This window comes from Lytechinus variegatus, chromosome 18 (assembly GCF_018143015.1).
Source record: "Lytechinus variegatus isolate NC3 chromosome 18, Lvar_3.0, whole genome shotgun sequence".
In the NCBI taxonomy this organism is placed as follows: Eukaryota; Metazoa; Echinodermata; class Echinoidea; order Temnopleuroida; family Toxopneustidae; genus Lytechinus; species Lytechinus variegatus.
In genome coordinates, this window is record NC_054757.1 from 5,272,866 (window position 1) to 5,294,039 (window position 21,174).

The 21,174-nt window shown below is 37.1% G+C and overlaps 1 protein-coding gene across 1 annotated transcript in view; it reads right to left on the bottom strand.

Moving 5' to 3' along the window:
- Positions 1-585: 585 nt before the first annotated feature.
- Positions 586-21,174, bottom strand: part of LOC121431579 — a 53,496-nt gene continuing 32,907 nt past the window's right edge. Inside the window, exons 3-7 of the mRNA XM_041629123.1 lie at positions 10,442-10,498; positions 9,647-9,838; positions 9,064-9,219; positions 3,237-3,273; positions 586-1,548 (exon numbers count right to left, since the gene is read on the bottom strand). Coding sequence (XP_041485057.1) covers positions 1,457-1,548; positions 3,237-3,273; positions 9,064-9,219; positions 9,647-9,838; positions 10,442-10,498 — 534 coding nt within the window. The 3' untranslated portion in view covers positions 586-1,456. The remainder of the gene's footprint in view (positions 1,549-3,236; positions 3,274-9,063; positions 9,220-9,646; positions 9,839-10,441; positions 10,499-21,174) is intronic.

Below are 21,174 nucleotides of genomic sequence, written 5' to 3' on the forward strand. Positions count from 1 at the left end.
GAAATAATAACATTAATAAGCGGATACAACCACTTCATCATTTAATGGCAGAAATGATTTTAGGAAGGGTTTCCAAAATTGGCCAAGGAAGTATGATGAGTTTTCATCAAATTGATGTAATAGTATATGGAGAATAAAATATATAGAAAATTTGTATATCTACCAACATTTTCAAATCCAATGTTTTTTATATAAATTTTGTATCCATTTCAAAAAGGTCACTTTCCATAAAATATTCTAGTTTTCTCATTCGTTGGCACTTCTCAAAATATCTGACCCTTTGTCAAGAATTTATGTGGATTCCAGGGCCACGTCTTCCAAAGAGTTACGATTGATCATCGTAACACTGGAAATCCATCAGTGTCATAATTTTTTTACAGGGAATTTGCAAAATGTCCCTTGTAAACAAAGGAGAACACACCAAATTGTCAAGAAATCAATGAATTTATGGTTATACAATCATATCTACAATTTTTTAAAAAACAAACATGCATTTTATTATGTTGACTTTGCTGGCTTTCCATAGTTGCGATTGATCGGATCAGTCGCGACTCTTTGTAAGACGATCCTAACAAATACATCCGTGGTGGCAGGTCTATGGGGGGGGGGATGGAGAAAATTTTGATTTTATTGTTATAAGTAAGACAATAAAATGTATGTGTAATTTGTTTGGTCCCGTCAGTGGTGTTGAGGGGAGGGGGTGTTGGAATGACGACTTTTCTTTTTTTTTTGGTGGTGGTGGTTTCCCTTTTGCCCTATACCCCCGGGCAATCCTGGATCCAGCGCTGTATCCACAATATTATTATTGATCTCAATACTTTCGAACTCTTGTCCATTTAACTCGAGTTTCTGGCTTTGAACTACATTTGAAATATTATCCAACTGGTGAAACACCAAAAAACACATTTTTAATGCAAACACCACAACAAATAAAACCCCTAAAAAATATCGGAGATAACGGTGCTCCTTTTCAGGATCATGCCAAAGAAAGATGCATGGTGTACCGTTAAGCTCCTACGTTGATTCATTCTTTGCCCTTTGAAACCTTCGGAAGTTATCGAAACACCGGAGAATGTATGTTTTTAACGTACCGGCAACGTGTTCCGGGAGTCGTGTTAAAGTATCTCAAAAATTTTGGAGATTTCGGTCATCTTATTACCAAACATGCCCCCTAATTCACAGTCTCATCCTCTGTTTTTGATACACAAACTCCAAGCATAAGCCAGGTACATAATTATTTTCTTCATATTCCTTGGTCTATTTAACTAGTCATGGCAACAACAGAGTTAGAAGTAGCTTGTTAGTTGTGAATCAATGCAATTTTGACCGAGGACAAATTTATCCCACAGATGAGCACAAATTTGATTTTTTGAGATCGACACCGGCGAATGATTAGCGTTCCTAAGTTGCTCCGACAGCGAATTCGATGATGTTGAAGAGCGACCTCTACTGTTTATCAGGGGAGACCTTTACAGCTAAAGCTGACGACTTTCTTCTTTGCGTCGCCGCTGTACGAAGGAGGATTCAGCAACCGTTTCTGGTCATGACCTGCAACGGGAAGATAATGAAGTATACTGAATGATGAGATGCATGTGATAAGAAAGAAGGGGGGGGGGGTATGCTTATGAGCAGGGTGATTAGAGGGGTTAGGGCGGAAAAGGACAAAACACACCCCAAAAAAGAAAGGCGAGGGGCGAAAGGTACGGAGGTAACTTTAAAGGTGTTGTAACATCGTATTACTCAATGGGGAAGAAGGGAAGGATTGAGTGTCGTCAAGGAAGAGGCAAAGGAAAATACCAATACGGAGTGGAAAACAAGAGCATATGAGGCAGAACGAGAGAGAGAGAGAGATAGAGAGAGTGGGATAGGGGAATGGGACTCGAACAGGGAGAATAGGATGACGGAAAATTAAAAAAAAGTATTGGATGGAGTGAAGGGGGCGAGAAATCATGAAGATGGTGAGATTCATTCAACTGTTCGAATATCATGAATATATTGAATATTTGAATACGTGAACGACCCAAGTCCAGGACAGTGTATTTTCAGCAAATCGGGAAAAATAAATGACTTTTGTGTTTGCCCTCTGAGGATTCATCGATATGAGTCCCACACAAGAATGGCTCATAACACAAGCAACAATCTCCCAATATGGACTTGTGTCCACTAGGAAGGAAAAAGCCACACAACAATAAACATAAACATGCTCTTCTCTTGTGAAGCAACCCCCAGCCCCCCCCCCACTTTTTCCAAAACCATGTACAAAAGCGTAAACATGACAATTTGATTGTGATTTTTTTTAATTGTCAGCCCTCCCCTCCCTTTTCCAAAACCGTTCCACGGCCCCTGTTAATGGGGAATGAGGGAGGAAAGGTGGTTTCGTTAAGGAAGAGGCGAATGTAAATATCAATAAAGGGTGGGGAATAAGAGAGATGGGTGTAAGACAGAGGGAGAGAGAGAGAGGGAGAGAGAGAGGGGGGGGGGGTATGCGACTAGGAAGGGAAAACGTCACAAAACAATGAATATAAACGTGCTCATAATTATCCATGTCCCCCCCCCCCGCCCCTTTAGCCGACATATCTAATTTTTCATTAGATGGGGGAGGTACAGGGTTGATCTAACTACCAGACACTTAAAAATCATGGTGAAGCCAGACATCAGAATCGCTTATGCATGTTATGCATGTTATGGGAAGGGCTTTAGTCGAGTTCAAGAAGTACGTTCGTGAAGACACTAGCACAAACCCCCTCCAGTTCATCCCGGTGTCAAATTCCGTAAACACTCGAAAGATTTTCATCTCTTCGAAATGAGAAAATGGAATTATATATAGCTCTTGACTTGGTTCGAAAATGCTGTCTTAGTAGTGGATATTCTTGGTTGCTATGGTCATGATGGTTGGTTTGAATTGGGTTCTTGCATTTAGTCATAATTATGTGAGATCTTTTTTTTTTGCAATATTTTTTTTCTTCGCATTTCGGGGAACAACCCCATGAAGTGCTGATGTAAATGTTGACATTTTGACAACATAAATACATACTGTACTCGTATAGCAGAACATCCATTATTGATTGTATGGCATTCCGTTTTCAAAAAAAGTAGGACTTTTATGAAACTAAATTATGTATTTTGAAAACTATAGCAAAACTATAAAAATGTCTGTTTTTAGATAAAACTAAAGATGAAAAACGCAATTGTTTGAAATATTGCATACTACGAATAACTTAAATGTGAAACATTACCTCTGTTTGCTGAAGACTGATTCCTGATTGGCACGCTCTGTAGTAATGATAAGGAGAAATAAGAGTTTAGTTGCGAAAGGGGTTAGGCCACTTTTTACCATTCGAGAAAAAACACGTTTTTTTATTCTCACTTACTGCAAACTCTTATGAGATACTAAATTGTCATGATGTACTACTCTATCGTGTGAATTTAAAACTGGGTATAAAAGAAATCTACCTGTCTTCATTTTTTTTCTATACATGTCTATATATTCTTTTAGAAATTATCACTGTGGACCTAACCCCTTTTGCAACTAAACTGAAATGGACCTAACCCCTTTAAAAAAAATGGATTTATCTTTGCCATTTTAGATCGTTTTTTAATGGGAATTTCAACTTTTCTTTAGTATCATCTTATAGAGCTACTAAAAATCTATACATTGAGACCGAAAAATCAAATTTGATGAAAAATGGACCTAACCCCTTTTGCAAGTGAGCTCATCAAATAGAGAGGGAGAGAGAAATAAAGAGAGAATGGAAAGGCGAGGGTGGGAAGAGAGAGGGAAATAGGTGATAATGATAGTAAACAAGGTGAAACTCATGGACATAATTTATATTTTGATGCTAGGCGCCACACGTAAAGAGCTTCCAATCCGAGCGGCGCCAAAATGTCACATGGTTAGCAAGTCACGTGCACTCCTAGCACATCCAATCAAATTCAATCAATATTTCGAACCGCGAGTTTGCGACATACGGGGTGCATGCATGCAATGAGTCACCAAAGATTTGAGAAAGAAATCCAGGATTCTGAATTTATTCGCCTTTGTTGATAATGCAAAGTATGTTGTCAAAGCATAACATTCGATGAAATTAGTATAAGTACTTCTTTCTCAAAGCATTGATGGGACTCATTTTCATCTTTAAATACGAGTCGTGAAGGAGGATGTAACACCGAATCACGACTTTAATATCAGTTGTACTGATGAATACCCCAGTGACTGCTTAAAAATATTTATGATATGACAATCTCGGAGGGGTGGATGGTTTAAGTCGAAAGCCTTGGAATATATCGCATGATAGTTATCGGGATGCTCATGTATGGAAAAAAATGCCTTCGAGTCTTTTGATTTTAAAACGATTTATATGCGCACAACTCAGGGGCAGTTTTCTAAGGAGGATATTGAATTTCTCTCCTCCCCATACACCCGTCATTCTCAATAAAATCTAAATCATTTACATATTTCCAGGTTACACAAGTCTCCTTGGAATCTTGTTCGAACGTGTCGAAGGAAGTGTTCAGATGATTTCTAAATGAAACACCCTGGTATTAGCCCTATACTTATATTTAGTAAATATCTGTATCGTAATTCATTTACATTTAACTCTCTTCTCAAACATGTCACGTTGGGGTTTAACTTTAGAGCTAAAGTGGCAGATTACGGTTCAACTTTAATTTTACTGACTGTTGGTGTACTTGGGTATTACTTCAGTACTTTATTTGTATTTATGATTATTTGATCATAGAAACATGTTTAAAATTTTCCAGTATTTTGTGTCTCTTGTTTGAAATAATTTACATCTTTTATAACAAAGCAAAATAAATTAAAGATTTATAATTCATATCGTCTCTGTTTTTGGTAAACATTTCATGTAAGCTTTCTGTTTGTCCTTTTTATCCAATATTTGAAAAATTACTTTTTTAAAGTAAAATAGTTGGAATAGTAATTTCATATTTCGTGTGTACATTTCCTCATTGATATCATTTTTACTTTCGTTGCCTGTATCTTTTAACAATTAAACAATTATAATTTAATTTCCTAAATATTCCCAAAATAAGAAATAAATATTGCTTTATATGATCTGAAGTGCTTAAAAATTATGTTATCGTTTAGCTTCCCGCCAGTTATTGTTATCATGCTATAAACCTATTTCATCTATTTTCATCATCAGTTTAATATGCCATAGTTAAACTTTAAGTCAAGCAGTGATTGTACATGTTAATCGCGGACAAAGACAGTAACTCCAAGCAATCATGAAAATCATTAGCATTTCAAGCGATGTAGCATATGTCATTCAGCATGGTCATTCGAACATTGTGGTGTAAAACAAAATGTCCACCACCACAGGGCGATCCATATTGTTTTGGTATGCTCAGTGTGTTATTATTATTGGATTGATCTAACGGGGAGAAGTCTTAGCAGCAATATGTCGTCTAGGATTTCAGTCCAGCTTGCCTAAGAGTTCGCCACCCTCCGGGTCAAGAGCGTGGGTTTGCATTCATTAACTACCATTCTCAATTGAACATTCACACTAAAGGCTGTGCTGCAGTTTATCTCCGATATGAACGCTACCACCATGGCCGTAGGCATATTTTTTCCGTGGGGGTGGGGGCAAGACACATATTTTTCTTTTTTTTAGAAACTCGGACGGGGAGAAGTGATCGAGCTTGTCATGGCTTGTCATGGGGACGCATTTCTTAATTAAAATGGAAGGATTGCGTGCTGATTCCTTTTGGTGAATTTTAAGAAAATTATCAGAAAAAATGTAATTGTTCAAAATTTGTGGATGGGGGACGGGGGGCATCTACCCACTGCCCCCACCTTGTGTACGGGCACAGCACAGTAAATACATGCATATCATAAGTCTTACCCCATTCCCAACGAAAAAATGGAGTTGAAACGCTGCAGTCAATGAAGTAAAATCCCCAAAATAATAAATCAAACGCAGACATAGTTAATTAATTTAACATTAGCATTGTTAAAAAATACCAAGGGATAATTTTAGTCACATTTGAATTTGTTGCTCGTGTTCATTGTCTTATACAAGTTCACTTCAAGCTCACATTCGTTAGAATAGAAGCCTAAAATATTTTGAAATGAACAAAATTACTAAATCTATTTCAATCTTACATATTTTATACATCATCTATATTGCAAAACATTTATTAAGTTTGTTTTTTACATTCAAATAAACACAAGTAGTAGGTATTTTAGTTTCCATTAATAAGTTAGTAACTAGCAACTAAAATTTGAATGAGTTTGATCACTAATCAGTAATGAATCTTCCAATACTTTATCTATAATTAGATTTTTGCTCACCTTCTGAATATGATTTTCTCTTGTTTGACCATTTGATTTCATTTGACATTCTTCTGTCAATTTATGCAATATTTGATTCAATGCTATTTATGATTTCACTCACACTTAGAACTCCTTTATGTAATTAGATCCGTAATAATGAAAATCTTTGTGTAATTTAATCTACTATGTTTTGAATGATTTTTTTAAAATTCATGTACTCTTTGTAAAATATCTTTTTGTGTTCTTATATTTTGTAAACATGTATATTTCAGCCACCGGCTGCCAATTATGTATTGTTAATGAATCATTAGTATCTATCTATTTGATCCAAGGGATTTGTCCACTCGGAGTATTTCCTGGAATATAAATGGTGATTCTCATCGACAATGATCATGATGATATAAAATGGACAACAAAATTAATAACACCAACAAAGAAACAGGTAACCATTTGACATTTGTGTTGATCATTGTGGTTGACTTCATCCACACAATATAGACAGGGAAGAGGTCGAAGAAGAAAGTGATTTATATTCTGTTGTGACCAACAAGGTGTCAGTTCCAAGTGTTAACCAAGCCACAACCTGAATGGACAGTACATGTAACTAAAAACTGCATGTAACTAAGATGTGGCTGGGTAAAGGATATATCCCACCATGATCAACAGAGTTTGGATCGCGACAGTGACAATGACTGTGTATGTAAAATGACGGATTTCGAGAACCCCCCCCCGCAGTTAGCGCCGGGGACAGAGAGTGAAAAGACGCCCATCCTAATTTTGAGGCATATGTCTTCTTTTGCTGTTCCTCCAATAACCCCATTCCCCTTCGTTTTTCCTTCTTAAAGAATTGTTGGAATGGAGATATCCTTTAATGTTACGTACAAGATGAAGTTGAGAAATACATCTTGAAAGTAGCTCCTTTTCATTGCTTAAATCGTCTATAGCTGGCGGCATTACTGTCCGGTTTCATTAGTATAAAAATTACATTCTTTTTCGTGAATTCCCTAAAGACCATGCGAATGCATGTTTGCTGTTAATTCTAAAAGCCGGTTCTAAAATAAAACAACCTGATAGCCACATCCATGGTAGCAAAAAAAAGGATCGCATAGAGGGTTTGCTTTAATACTCGAGTCACATCCAAGAAAGGGCACAAGCATTACATGAATGAAGGAACTGATAACATGTAACATGGGTGATGGGAATTAATAAACACAAAATAATAATATCTTTATGTAATCTTAATATCAATCTAACTACGAAATCATGTAGGGAAAAAAATCAATCTCATGAACCAGAGGCCTTCTCTTGCTGCATGATCAAATGAGAATTGATTGAATCCTTTGAATGATAATTGACTGCAGGTTGAGGATCGGCAAACTAAACGATCTTGATTTGAGGCAATTAATTGTAACCTAGTTTATGAGACTGCACTAAATTCATTTCATATATTGGGATGAATATTCCCATGATTCTAATGAAATTAATTATCTGTGCTCTCACCGACGCCGCCAAAAAACATCTTTACCATCTTCCTGTCTCGTTAGAAATTAATTTATTACAATTATTGAACCCTTTATAACTTTCAATACTCGAGTCAAACATGATGCAAACGTACATGTTTATTGGTGCATGACATACATGTACATGATGAAGTCGAAAATCTATCCCCATGTTTCTAACCGACTATCCGACGAGAACAACGCCCAAGTCATACCAACGATGCAGACCCCAAAGCGACCGATAGTATGTCATTGGTGATAACGGGAGAACTTTGATCGATCGGCGCCGTGGAGGTGGTCGAGTGGTCTAAAGACGACCGCACACCTTACGATTCGGTCTGCGACTTAATTTTGGAATAAAACGTGGTAGAATTTGATGCTAATATTGAGACTTGGAATATCTTACTGTGTAATGTTCTAAATCATCGTACGAATACCTATAGTCAAATCTGTGACTATGCATTCATCCTTCTTAGAATACAAGCAAACTTAATATCTAGTCGTAATGACGTCATAACAGTCGTACGGTTGGCTACGATTTGAAACCAATTTTTGGCCTTTACTCCAAAATAAAGGCTTACAATCTCACAAAATGGTTCTTTCAATTAATTTTAACCTGAAATAAAATGATATGTTCCATTCACATTTTCAGAAAATGAGCAAAATGCGATTTGTTCCAAAATTGGATCGCGAACAGTCGTAAGGTGTGCGGTAGCCTTAATGCACCTGACTATACATGGAAAGTCCGGGGTTCGATTCCCGGCCGCGGCACCTATGACCGTGAGCAAGGCGTTTACAATGTAATCTACACTGCTCTTTTATCCTGTTTTCAAATAAATGAAAAGCGTGCACTTGTTTAATACCTTGGTCACATTTGTTCTACGGCGGCCGTACGGCGAGTCGAAAACAGCCGTTTTAACATTTTTTGGACCAGCTACACATAAATGGTTTGAATAAAAATGAACAAAACGACTGTTTTCGACTCGCCGTACGGCCGCCGTAGAGCAAATGTGACCAAGGTATTAACAGCAACAAAAAATGCCAGGGTTCCGTAACACAAAGATAAGCGATCAATCACTAAATAGACCGACCAATCACGATCAATTTTACATGCGGATTTGGTTCAAAATACCGACCAGGAACCAATCGGAAGTCTTCTTTCGCATTATTTTGATATTCATCGCTAAGCTTGTGTTACGGAGACAAAGCAGTCGTTATCACTGGTATGAATGTCGCAAAAACAGTGAAAGTCAATATAGCAAAGCTTACTTCGTGTTCTGTGAGAAGAATCGATTTGGGAACGAACACTTGTGGTTTGTTGCAGCAAATTCCACCACAACACGCCACCACCGACCCCGAGATTGCAGCAACGAAGTGGCAGAAAAAGACAGCTGAGATGATGCTGTTGACAATTATTGATGTTGTCTGTAAACATATAAATATGATATATTTACTTTCTGTTATATGGCGATTCCATGCGAGAAAAATCAGCCATTTTCGCAACATTTTTAACCCTACTGTCCAAACAAATGAAGAACTTCACAAAAGGGACAAAATGTTTTGTGGTATAGGCCTTGTCAAACTATGGGGAGGGGGGGGGGGGTAGCCAACAACGTTGTGAAGAAAGTTGACGATCAAGTGATCTTGAATTGAATTAACATGATTAATTCACCCCTCGGCTATAGAAACATATCAGGAAGTAAAATGTGATTTTATCTGTGTAGCATGATGATATTAGTAATTAAAAAATGAAAAAACATTTTATAATGCACCATCTATGTAATTTGATTATTCAAATGCCCACAGGGATAAGTCTAAAAAAAAAAGTTAAGGAGTAAGGAGTTCTACTCACACAATTTTTGGTGAAGCCGTAAGGGTCTCCTTTAATCATGGTCACAAGGAATGGATCATCGACGGGTCTTGATGTGAAGACACGAGGGTGGTGACACGCCCAGCTCTGGCAGATTGCGTAACTCATTCGATACATGAACCCAAAGCCTGCAACCACGGTACTCAGAATACACATCGACATGTATGTCAATATCTGTAAGCATGAAAAACATGATTATCCACGAACCATTTATAAGTTACTGATTATGTAATTAATAAATATGATTACTATTTTGATATGATTTAATCATTGACCATGAATACTCGAAAATATGAGTAATTGTCAATAATTGTAATGAACATGATGCAAAATTATCGAAAAAGAGTAAATAAAAGTATTTATATTGATGTAAATATTGAATAAGATTACACGGAAGAGCATATTATGGTACGTACAGCGCATAATGGTAAATAATATCTCAATATTGAGCCAAAACAATTCAAACTAGAATACTTAACTGGTGCGTTTATCATATGTCATGTAATAAACGCACTTTCTGTGCCAAACAAAGTGATTCACAAAGTGTAAACAATGCTAACCGTGCACCCAGCTAATTATCATATTTTAGAAAATACATCTTTACCTTCGGGTTGCTTTTAAATGTTCGAACTGTAAGATTTTGATGGAATAATGAATAAAGATAATTATATCAACGATAAATGAAGATGAATAGGATAAATAATAAAAAATCGCAGGCTAGTTCTGCGATTAGTTGAAAATATCAAGACTATAAAAAGATCCGAATTCATGACTTACAACTTTCTTTCTCTGTTTGGCTGACTTGATGCCGAGAATTCCAGTTACAAGAAAGATCTGTGGAGAAAAAATATGATAAAATATCATTTAAAATATATTTGATAATGGGAAATACATTGAAAGTGGGGAAAACGTAATCAAAATCTTTTGATTGGGACTTAAACAATGTAAAAACAAACAAGTTGAAAAAATAGGTTTTAATGAGCTACAAAAAGAAAAGAAAAAACGCTTATCAGGAGAACAACAACCAGAAAAGCTTAATAATATTTATCAATTGTCACGTCTAGGAGGGGGGGGGGGGGCAATCTAAGATTATTACTAATCGGAGGGTACTTGTATACTTTGTGCAAGGGATGTATAAATGACAATGCCCCTCCTGGTATAAGGTTGCCTTCTTTAGATTGATGCTGAGATGAGGCACAATTGAGGTAAAACGAAATTATCTTGAAATTTAAAAGGCATGGTTAAATCAAAGAGAATCATGAAGACATACATGGCTTGATACAACAATGTGGATGAAGTCTTCGTCAATAGAGTTTTACCATGGTCACATTTGTTCTACGACGGCCGCACGGCGAGTCGAAAACAGCTCTTTTAACATTTTGTACCAGCTAAATATAGGTGGTTTGAATAAAAATGAATAACACGGCTGTTTTTGACTCGCCGTACGGCCGCCGTAGAGCAAATGTGACCAAGGTATTACTGACGAAGAGACCCTTTTATAGTCAAACGTGTCACCATTCTTTTTGAGTATAGAGTAGCTGCAAATATAGATCGTTGCATTGGCCGAGACTCTTACTGTCCATTCGGGCAAAGTACAAAACCATTACATTGCAAGTCAAGTCCTTCACATTCCACTGACAATAACTGATAGGAGACCAGGGAAAACGTTATCCATCTTCCAATATATGTTCATTAATGTATTGTATCTATCGATGCGTCTTTGTTAACTATTGCGTTTCTGTGTTTCCCCAGTTTCCTCATCGGTCACCATGAGTCACTGGCGGTTTCAGGGGGAGGGGGGGGGGGGCACGTGCCCCTTTTTGAGAGTCATTTCCGGGTTTAAAATGCGAATATGCCGTTCTTACACATGTGTGTCCCCTTTGAACGTCACAGCATATATTTTTTTAATGGGAATATGCCGTTCATACATAAGTGAGGGCTTTTTTTTTTTTTTGGGGGGGGGGCTTGTCAAATTTTCCTCGGAAAAATATGCTCCCCCTCCTTTTGGAAAATCCTGAATCCGCCCCTGCCGTGAGTACATCGGTAACACTAGCCTATATAGAATTCAACCCATGACATACTGTTATACCCACCATTCTTGAAAAAAATGATGTACAATTTTGAAAAATTATTCAAGTTTGCACCCAAACAAAAAAAAAATTGTTCAAAATGCGAGTTTCGTCGTTGTTGTATTTTGCGCCGGCAATGCCCATCGGCACACTTACAGCGGTTTTAGTCAAGAAGCCTCAGCCACAGAGTGCAAGAATGCATCATCATCATCAACACATGTACAGCCATTTGTTGACCCCCCCCCCCCCCATTTTGGAGGGTAATGTCTAACAACTGTGTTAACTTGCATTTTAGTCTCCAATTCCATCATCAGATTACACCTGTTTTTATTGTTATGTTACTTTGTATTATATGTATATCTTATGATTTTATGATTGAACTATATTTGAATTTGACTAAACTGAAAAATAGTACAGGGACGATTTACTGCAAATCGTAACACGTGGTGCTATGCCAACCTACACTTATAGCGACAGCATAACTTCTTAGGATGTAAAGTTGCCATTATAAATGAGCGTCCAGTGTTGTGCAAATTTGCGCACTCTACACAGCAAAAACTGTGGTGTTAACCGGTGTACATAGAGGACCACACCAGTTATTTTACACCAGTGTTAAATTGGTGGTGTTAGTTTTACACCTATAGGTGTTATTGCAACAACTTTTGTTGTTACATTTACACTCTATAGTGTTATGTTTAATCTCTAGGGTGTAATTTTAACACCTCAGGGTGTGGTCCTCTATTATAACACCAGTTGGTGTCAGTTTTAACACCACAGTTTTTACAGTGTATTAATGGTAACAATGTTGCATTGTCTGTGCCTTTCTTCCCCCTCATAACGAGAATAGACAAGATGAACCAATGTCTGTTAAATTATTCATGGACACCTTTGAGCTCTCCGAGATGCATATACATTCGATTAATATAATTCTGTCAATCAACATTATCGAACTATTTTCTTTTGTGGCGTTCACTCCATCTTGCCTATCTCATAGAAAAATAAAATTATTCCCCTTCTCTCACATCCCCACTCAATCTCCATGGAATAAAATCAGCTTGAAGGGGCTTTCCCATTTCATTAGCTTCATAAACAAACACACACACAAAATGCCATCCCACACATTTGAGATTAAGTAGATTCTCCCGTCTTAACTTCTACAAATCAACAGCCTAACGCAATTCCGGACCCCAAATCCCCTTAAGTCGAAACGCCACTCGATTAGCCTGCCGCGCGCTGCGTGTACACGCAATCGAAAATGTGCCGATATGAATGCATCCCCGTGGAAATATTGGCCCGCTTTTGGTTGAAAATGAGAAGGGAGGAGATCTCCCGTTTATATTGCGCTAGGTTTCATGATTAAACTTAACGACGGCCTTAATTCCCTTTATTTTCTTTCATAATACTCCCAAGACATCCCAAGAGTTGTGGTCCACTTTCTTGCCTCTCGTGAAACGTGATAGGTTTTGTGTAAAGCGTGGAGAAGAACAGTATAATGCGGATAGTCCCGTATGGAATACAGCGGCGTAATCTAATTTTATCTTGTTTAGGGGCTCTTATTATCTTCTTATCCGTCTGTGGGGGAAAGGGAAGGCAAGTTTTTTTTTTCTTTGCAGGATAACAGAACCGTCGACAGTTTTTAGTTTTGCTTTGTAAAGGATGATACACAATCAGATGGCGCGCGATTGAGCCAATTTAGCGGCTTTCATCTGCTTGGGTAGGATGGAGACAAAACAAAGAAAGAAAGAAAATAAATGAATGTTTGAATGCCCCTCCTACATAGTTCCAAATTTTCCCTCGATGATAATGATAGCTGATGTACTTAAGAACACCCAAAGCTATATATTTTTTTCAAAATGGGAGATTGAAAGATATTTGCCAAACGCAGTATTCAATAGGGTAATATGAAACTAGATTAAAAAATTGCGAAATATTAGAAAATATTTAAACTTCTTTAACATGTTTAAGAGAAGGGAAGCGAGGGCAAGAATAATAATGAGAGAGAGATGGAGATAGAGAGACATAGGGGGGGGGGGGTAAACAGGTGACAAGGGGGGTGTACCCCACGATGTACCCGATTGTTTGACCTATCCCTCGAATGTTGCCTGCAAACTTCCTCGAATACCTGGGGAGCGTTTCATGAAAGGGCTTGTAAGACGTTTTATCCGACAAGTTCCATTTTATCCGACAGTTGCCATAGCAACAGTGCTTCTCAGCCAATCAACATCAAGGAAAGTTGTCAGGTCTGACAACTTGTCGGACAAAAATGTTGATGAAACACTCCCCTGGAGTCCTTTGCACCTCCCAAGCGTGACAGTCTCACGGACGGACGCTCGGTGCATGATGATTACCAATTTAACTCAAGGGCCCTCCTCTGCCCCATTACACCTCTTAACCTACTTGCAAAGATCATGACCGGGTTCCCAGGGGTAATAGAGGAGGTTGGTTTCAAGTTCAAGGGTAGATGCTTCTGCATCCGTGTGGTGCTGATATTGGAATGATTACCTAAAAATACACAATTTGAGATGAACTGTCCAGTTTTGTAGGTTATGGAAATGGAAGCAAAAGTGACCAGGGGCCCGTTTCACATAGGACTTGCAACTGTTGTAACTTTGCCATAATGGAAAATACCATGGTAACTGCACTGTAAAAAAATAAGTGCTAATTTAGCACTTACACTGTAAAATCTGTGGTGTTAAAACTGACACCAATTGGTGTTAATAGAGGACCATACCCTGAGGTGATAAAATTGCACCCTAAAGATTGAACATAACACCAAAGAGTGTAAATGTAACAACCAAAGGTGTTGTAATAACACCTATAGGTGTAAAACTAGCACCACCAATTTAACACCGGTGTAAAATAAAAGGTGTGGTCCTGTATGTACACCGGTTAACACCACAGTTTTTGCTGTGTACAGTGCTCGTATAGTGACTGCACTACGAGTGCTGATTTTCTAGTTTAAATTTGAACTAGAAAATCAGCACTGGTAATGCAGCCACTATACAAGCACTGTGAGTGTTGAATTAGCACTTCATTTCTTTTTTTTTACAGTGTTCTATATTCTAATGTTGAGGATATCAATAAAAGAGACAAAACGTTGGAATAATGCGAGTGCAGAAATATGATATTCTCAAAAGCACACTAACGCAAACTGTGTGTGTTAAATTTATTCAAAGCATTTAACATTTTGTCCTTTTCAAAATATGCGTATCATTTAAAATTGGTCCACTTTCCATGACACAATTCTGTTATTTTTATGGAAATGAATAGTAAAAGATTTTCCAAATTTGTTTTATACGACGTCAAACTATCTCGTTGCATTATCCATTTGTACATGTAAAAGAAAATGCTATTCTGGCATTACAAAACACGTTGTTCACGTCATGAGTTATAGTGTTTCTTCTGAGGTATATGGATAATATTGTGTTTTTTCAATGAGATAAGTCCGACTCATTTATTTCTGTGCTCGGACTAAATGTTGTTTTGGCTAAAATGCCAATGTGCACATCATACGTGTTTTTACGAGTAACTTGCATGGGGAGCGTTTCATCAACATTTTAATTTTGTTTCTTTCCTGGATTATGATTGGCTGAGAGCAGGGGCGGAAATCTCTCCCCAAAGGTAGGGGGACAAGGGGCTGGAAATTTGACAAGTAAAAAGAAAAAAAGGGTTATCATCCCAAAAGTAAGGTCATATCTCGTCCTAAAATACATGTTTTATTTCGATTTGGAACGATGCATTTCTTACCATCATTAAAGACCACACATAGTAGGGGGGACATCTGATATTGTGTCCCCCCTACTATTTTTAGAAGGGGGGCACGTCCCCCTGTCCCCCCCCGGGATTTCCGCTCATGCCATGGCCTGACGAATGCAGTGATGTTTTATACACCACAAGCATCCCGTGCATTTATTACACTCTAAAAAAGGTTTACCCAATATTGGGTAAAATGGGAACAAACATGTTGGTTGGGTAAAAAGATACCAAATATTTTGTAAATTTTACGCAATGTTGCGTTGAAAGTTACCCTTTAAACATGCAAATTGCCCAATACAGAGTAAAAATTACCCAGCAAACATGCTTGTTCCCTTTCTACCCAATATTGGGTAAAAGTTTACTCAAGTGTTTTTAGAATGTACGACGTCGATTCAAAAGCCATCAAAGCCAATCTCCAAATTTTTGTAATTGTCTCGTATGGCTTTCGAATAACGAACGTCTAAATTTAGTCTAAATCTCATCGGCGCAATGACGGGGATTTAGGCATTCATTATTAATCAGGAACGGGGGACGTTCCCAGGGTATAGTCATTATATCTCGTTAATCCCACCCCGACTAGTCGTGACCTAATTTAGCGGGAGAATCTGGGCCAACCCCTCGAATGATGACAGACTACAGAAGCTGTCGAGCCGAGTATCGAGCCACAACTATACGGGGAGAAAGAAACAGTGCATTATCATACAGGGATGATTTACTGCAAATCGTAATCTGTAATGATATGCATAATGCATGGGACTTGGAGCATTTAGAAGCGGTGCGTTTTAAGTTGGACATTTTGTGCGAAAATATGTTTCAACCTTCATTTTGATTACCACAAATACAACGACTAAAGGAGAAAAATAAAGAAAAGAAACGAAAAAGAAAGGAAAGAAATTGATTGGAAAGGAAAGTAAATGAAATAAATTGATATGAAAGTAAAGTAAAGAAAGAAAATGAAATGAAAGAAAAGACCAGAGAAAACAGAAAAGGAATTGATAAGAAAGGAATGAAAATGGAAGGAAAACATAGAAAAGAAAAGTGAAAAATACAAAAACACTTTGAATTCTGTACGAAAACCTATCAAAAAATTAGATATTTATTTTCTAAAAGTCTAAATTTTCGCTTGCTTGGGAACTTTCAAATGAACATTAGCTCAAATACGCCGTGATGTTCTCCATTGATTTCACATTGGTTCCCTATGCGAGCGGTGGCATGTATTTGTGTCATCGTTTCGTATTTTTCGGTTATGTACTTAACTTTCGATCTTTAATCCTTGCCCTAGCAGATGTTGAGTCTCTATGTGCATGCATTTTCGTTGATAATCAAGGTTTATTTTCATATAATTTCCAAGGTGACAGATGAGACGGCGGTAGTCATAGCCCGGTCACCCTATATGTCTTGGGCATATTTTTGATCGACCCTTTTTTCCGAGAAACTGGCAGTAAATCTGTAACTGTGCGTATCAACAGAACTATTTTTGACTCGGCATTAAAAATCATGAACTATAAAAACAGTAGTAAAGAATAGCAAAGAGGGGAAGACGGTTTCATCAAGCTATATTCTACATTGTCATGCCGCTTATATTGCTTGTACAATGAATGGCATGTAGGGTAAAGAAAGAAAATCAATTAAGTGGTTATAACTTTGGGGCACTGATTCTAAAAAAATGCTAGTGATCAAAGCGAGATGCGGAAAAAAAACCTACATTTTACGATTAGTGATAATTGCGATATAAGTTTCAAATTAAAATTTATTTATTTGCACATCTCGAAAAAAAAATAAATAAAAAATATAATACATCGAGATCAAATCAATCAAAATAAAATTCCATGATAAAAAAAACATAAAAGGGGTCTTAACATGAAAGACCCGACCCTTTTATCTTATCACAGAAATGAGTGGGTTCATATCTGTGGAAGATAGCACCAGAGAAAACACAGTGCTAAGTACACCCGATCCTTTTGTATTATCACAGAAATGAGTGGGTTCATATCTGTGATAGATAGCACCAGAGAAAACACAGTGTTAATATATTACATCCGACCCCCTTTGTCTTATCATTGAAATGAGTGGAGTAGATAGCACCGAAGAAAACATAGTGCTAGGTACACCCGATCCTTTTATCTTATAAAAATGAGTGGGTTCATATCTGTGGAAGATCGCACCATAGAAAACACACTGTTAAGTACACCCAATCATTTTGTATTATCATTGAAATGAGTGGGTTTATATCTGTCATAGATAGCACCAGAGAAAATACAGTGCAAAGTACAACCGATTCTTTTATCTTATTAAAAAAAATGAGTGGGTTCATATCTGTGGAAGATAGCACCAGAGAAAACATAGTGTTAATATATTACATCCGATCCCCTTTGTCTTATCATAGAAATGAGTGGAGTAGATATATCTTATCCACATTGTGCTGCACTCGGCCCAGGTGAGGTGAATTGGTACCCGGTAGGATTTATTCCTTGAAAGCTTGAGCGCCTATTGATATGGCGGCTTAGCTACATCCGGGGTAATAAGTATCAAGTATCAAAGCGCAGTTGAGTATATGCACATAGTAACTGCGCTATATAAATGGACATATTATCATTATTATTATTATCTTATCCTATTGTCTAATTATAGAAATAAGTTGGTTTGCATCTTTGGTAGATAGCACTGATAAAATGTGGTGTTAATATGGTACACCCGATCCTATTTTCTAATATGGAAATGAGTGAGTTTACATCTTTGGTAGATAGCACCGATAAAATGTGGTGTTAATATGGTACACCCGATCCTATTGTCTAATATGGAAATGAGTGAGTTTACACCTGTGGTTGATAGCACCTAAGAAAACAGTGCTGACACACCAAATCATTTGTATTGTTATAGAATTGAATGGGTTTATTCATGGCGGGTTTTTCATAAAGCTTTTCGTAAGATACGAATGACTTTACGCACGACTGGTGATCCTTTCTTATGCTAGATATCTCTACGTAATTAAGTTATTACATAAGAACATGTTCCAGTCGTGCGTAAAGTCGTTCGTAACTTTACGAACAGCCTTATGTAACACCCACCTGGGATGAATAACACACACAAAAGTAATAATAATTGAACAGCATTTCAGTATCCTGATAAACCATGTAGTGAGTTTATATATGTTGTAGATACTGTAGGACCAGGTAAGAGGTAATAATTTAACACCATCCTAGATATCGACGTGCAGGTTCACGAGGAACGGAACTTCCATGCCCGATGCCCGAAATAGTCGAGAACGTCGTAACGAGATACTTTCTTACAATCCATTTGATTGCTTTTAATCACGCTGAAAATATTTATTCTGTGTCTTTTTAAGTCAACCATCAATCCTAAAGTTCCAGTATCCTTTAATTTCCTTCAACCTGTTTTACTTAAAAAGAGGACACCTACCGCGTGAGGAGGTTAAGAGAACTGAATCCTTGACGAAACTCTAGTAGCTGATTCGCCTCCGAACTTCAATCGCCCAGAACGGCTATTGATCTCATTCGACAACCGTTACTCTATATACAAACGTCAGTACGAAAAGATGATCCTATATAGAATTGTCGGAAAACGAGAAAAATAAACCCTCGAACAAACTAACGAAATTGAACTCAGACATCTAATGACTACATTGCTAGTATCTCGTTACGGAATTCTCATCTATTTCGGACATTCGATTCACGTTATTTTTCCAAAGGGCAAATTGGCAACGTTGTTCTTTTGGACTGTAACAATTTCTTTATTTGAATCCTCGAAATAAACCTCAGTGGCTTTCCATCTTAAAGGGGAATGAAACCTTTGGAGCAAATATGTTGTGTCGAAACAGAAAAATCAAAGAATAAGAACAAAGAAAATTTGAGAAAAATCGGACAAATAATGAGAAATTTATGAGCATTTGAATATTACAATCACTAATGCTATGGGGATCCTCCCTTTGGCAATGCAATACCCCCCAAATGTCTCCTTTTGCTTTTTCTTAAGGTGATACAAACTCTTCATCTATGATATTGTTTCTTATCTGTATTACATACCCTCCTATAGAAAGAACACATGATCTACTGATCAATGGGATAAAAGAGGCAGTTTAAGTAATATATATTAAAGTAATGGGGAGAATTGTTCAAAGGTGACATCACACATCTTTGTCGCAATGTCAATGTGAGGATCTCCATAGTAATAATGATCGCAATATTCAAATGCTCATCACTTTCTCATTATTTGTCCGATTTTTCTCAAATTTTCGTTGATCCGTTTCTTTGATTTTTCTGTTTTCACACTAGAAATCTTGTCCAAAAAGTTTCATTGTCCTTTAAGAACATTATCGATTTAATTGGACCAAAGATTCATACATTTTTTTCTATGGTCTGTCTTTAAAAAGAAGAGAAGATGAATTAACGCTACCGTGACTAAGAACGGCTTTCTTCGACAGAATCGGTTGAAGTAGAAGACATTTTGCCCCTGTGACATACAAGTATTTGGTAGCCTAAGGCTAGTTCGATCTTGAGATTTCAAGTTTGATTAGTTTTGCTAAACTCTAGACAGCACTTAGCCCATAATCCTCTCTCGCCTGAAGCTGCGTCTCTAAACAAGAATCAATCAATGCATTCACGTTGCCGATTTAAAGAGATTGTTCCAAAATTAGTACTGATTATTATCGGAAAAGCTTTTTTGGGAAAAAATGTTCGGCGGCTGTTTTATTTTTTGGAAAAAAATATTACATTTTGCATTTCGGTTGTTTTAATATAAAAAAGAAAAAAAAATAAGTGCCAGCCAATAATTCTATCAATTTTCTTGACAAAAACATTACTGTATATACCTTTACAATCACTCAACCGCCAACTTCACCATTCTTTTATGCATTGCATTTAAGAATTTTAAAGTATTCTGTGTATTTTTTTAATAAAAGCAAACTTAACTCATTTGCACTATTGGATATCATTGGTCCATTTTAACAACGTTATATAAAATAAATCTTACGTAATACATGCACATATTATTGAAGTAAACTCGTATCTTAATTATATAGGTCACCCGATGTACAATAAGGTCAGCAAAGGGCATGCCCAACTCTAAATCCGATCTAACAAAATTAAATGAGTCTGTATTTAATGGGTTTAACCTTAAATCGAAAAATGGGTTACAGAATTACCTCTGCAATAATTGCCGCGCGGGTAGCACGGATCCGTTTGTATGTGAATGGAACCTGTTTCGTTTGCGCTTGGTGATACTTAAAATGATGGTGTTTGGGTGGATGGAGACGTGGTTCGTGGGGGCACTTTGGAGAATGGCATTCTTGGACGAGGAAAAGGGTGTGAGAATAATATGGACATCCCATTTCAATATTCATTCGCTTAAGTCCGGGAAAGGGTCCTTAAGTATATATTTCATTCTTTTATCATTAAATGACATACTTACACTGTAAACAATATTGGGTTATTTTTTTTACCACCACGAGGGTAATTATGTGTCCAACCAATTTGGGGCAGTATTTTACCCAATGCGGGAAGCAAATTGTCCAGTAAGGTTTAAGACATAAGCAGCAATTACTTCAGAATGGGCCAAGTTTTCATCACATTGGATAATAAAATGCCAACAAGAAATGCCCAATGTTAGCTGAACACTTAATTACCCTCATGGAGTAATTTTATCCAATATTTTGTAGAGTGTAGGGAC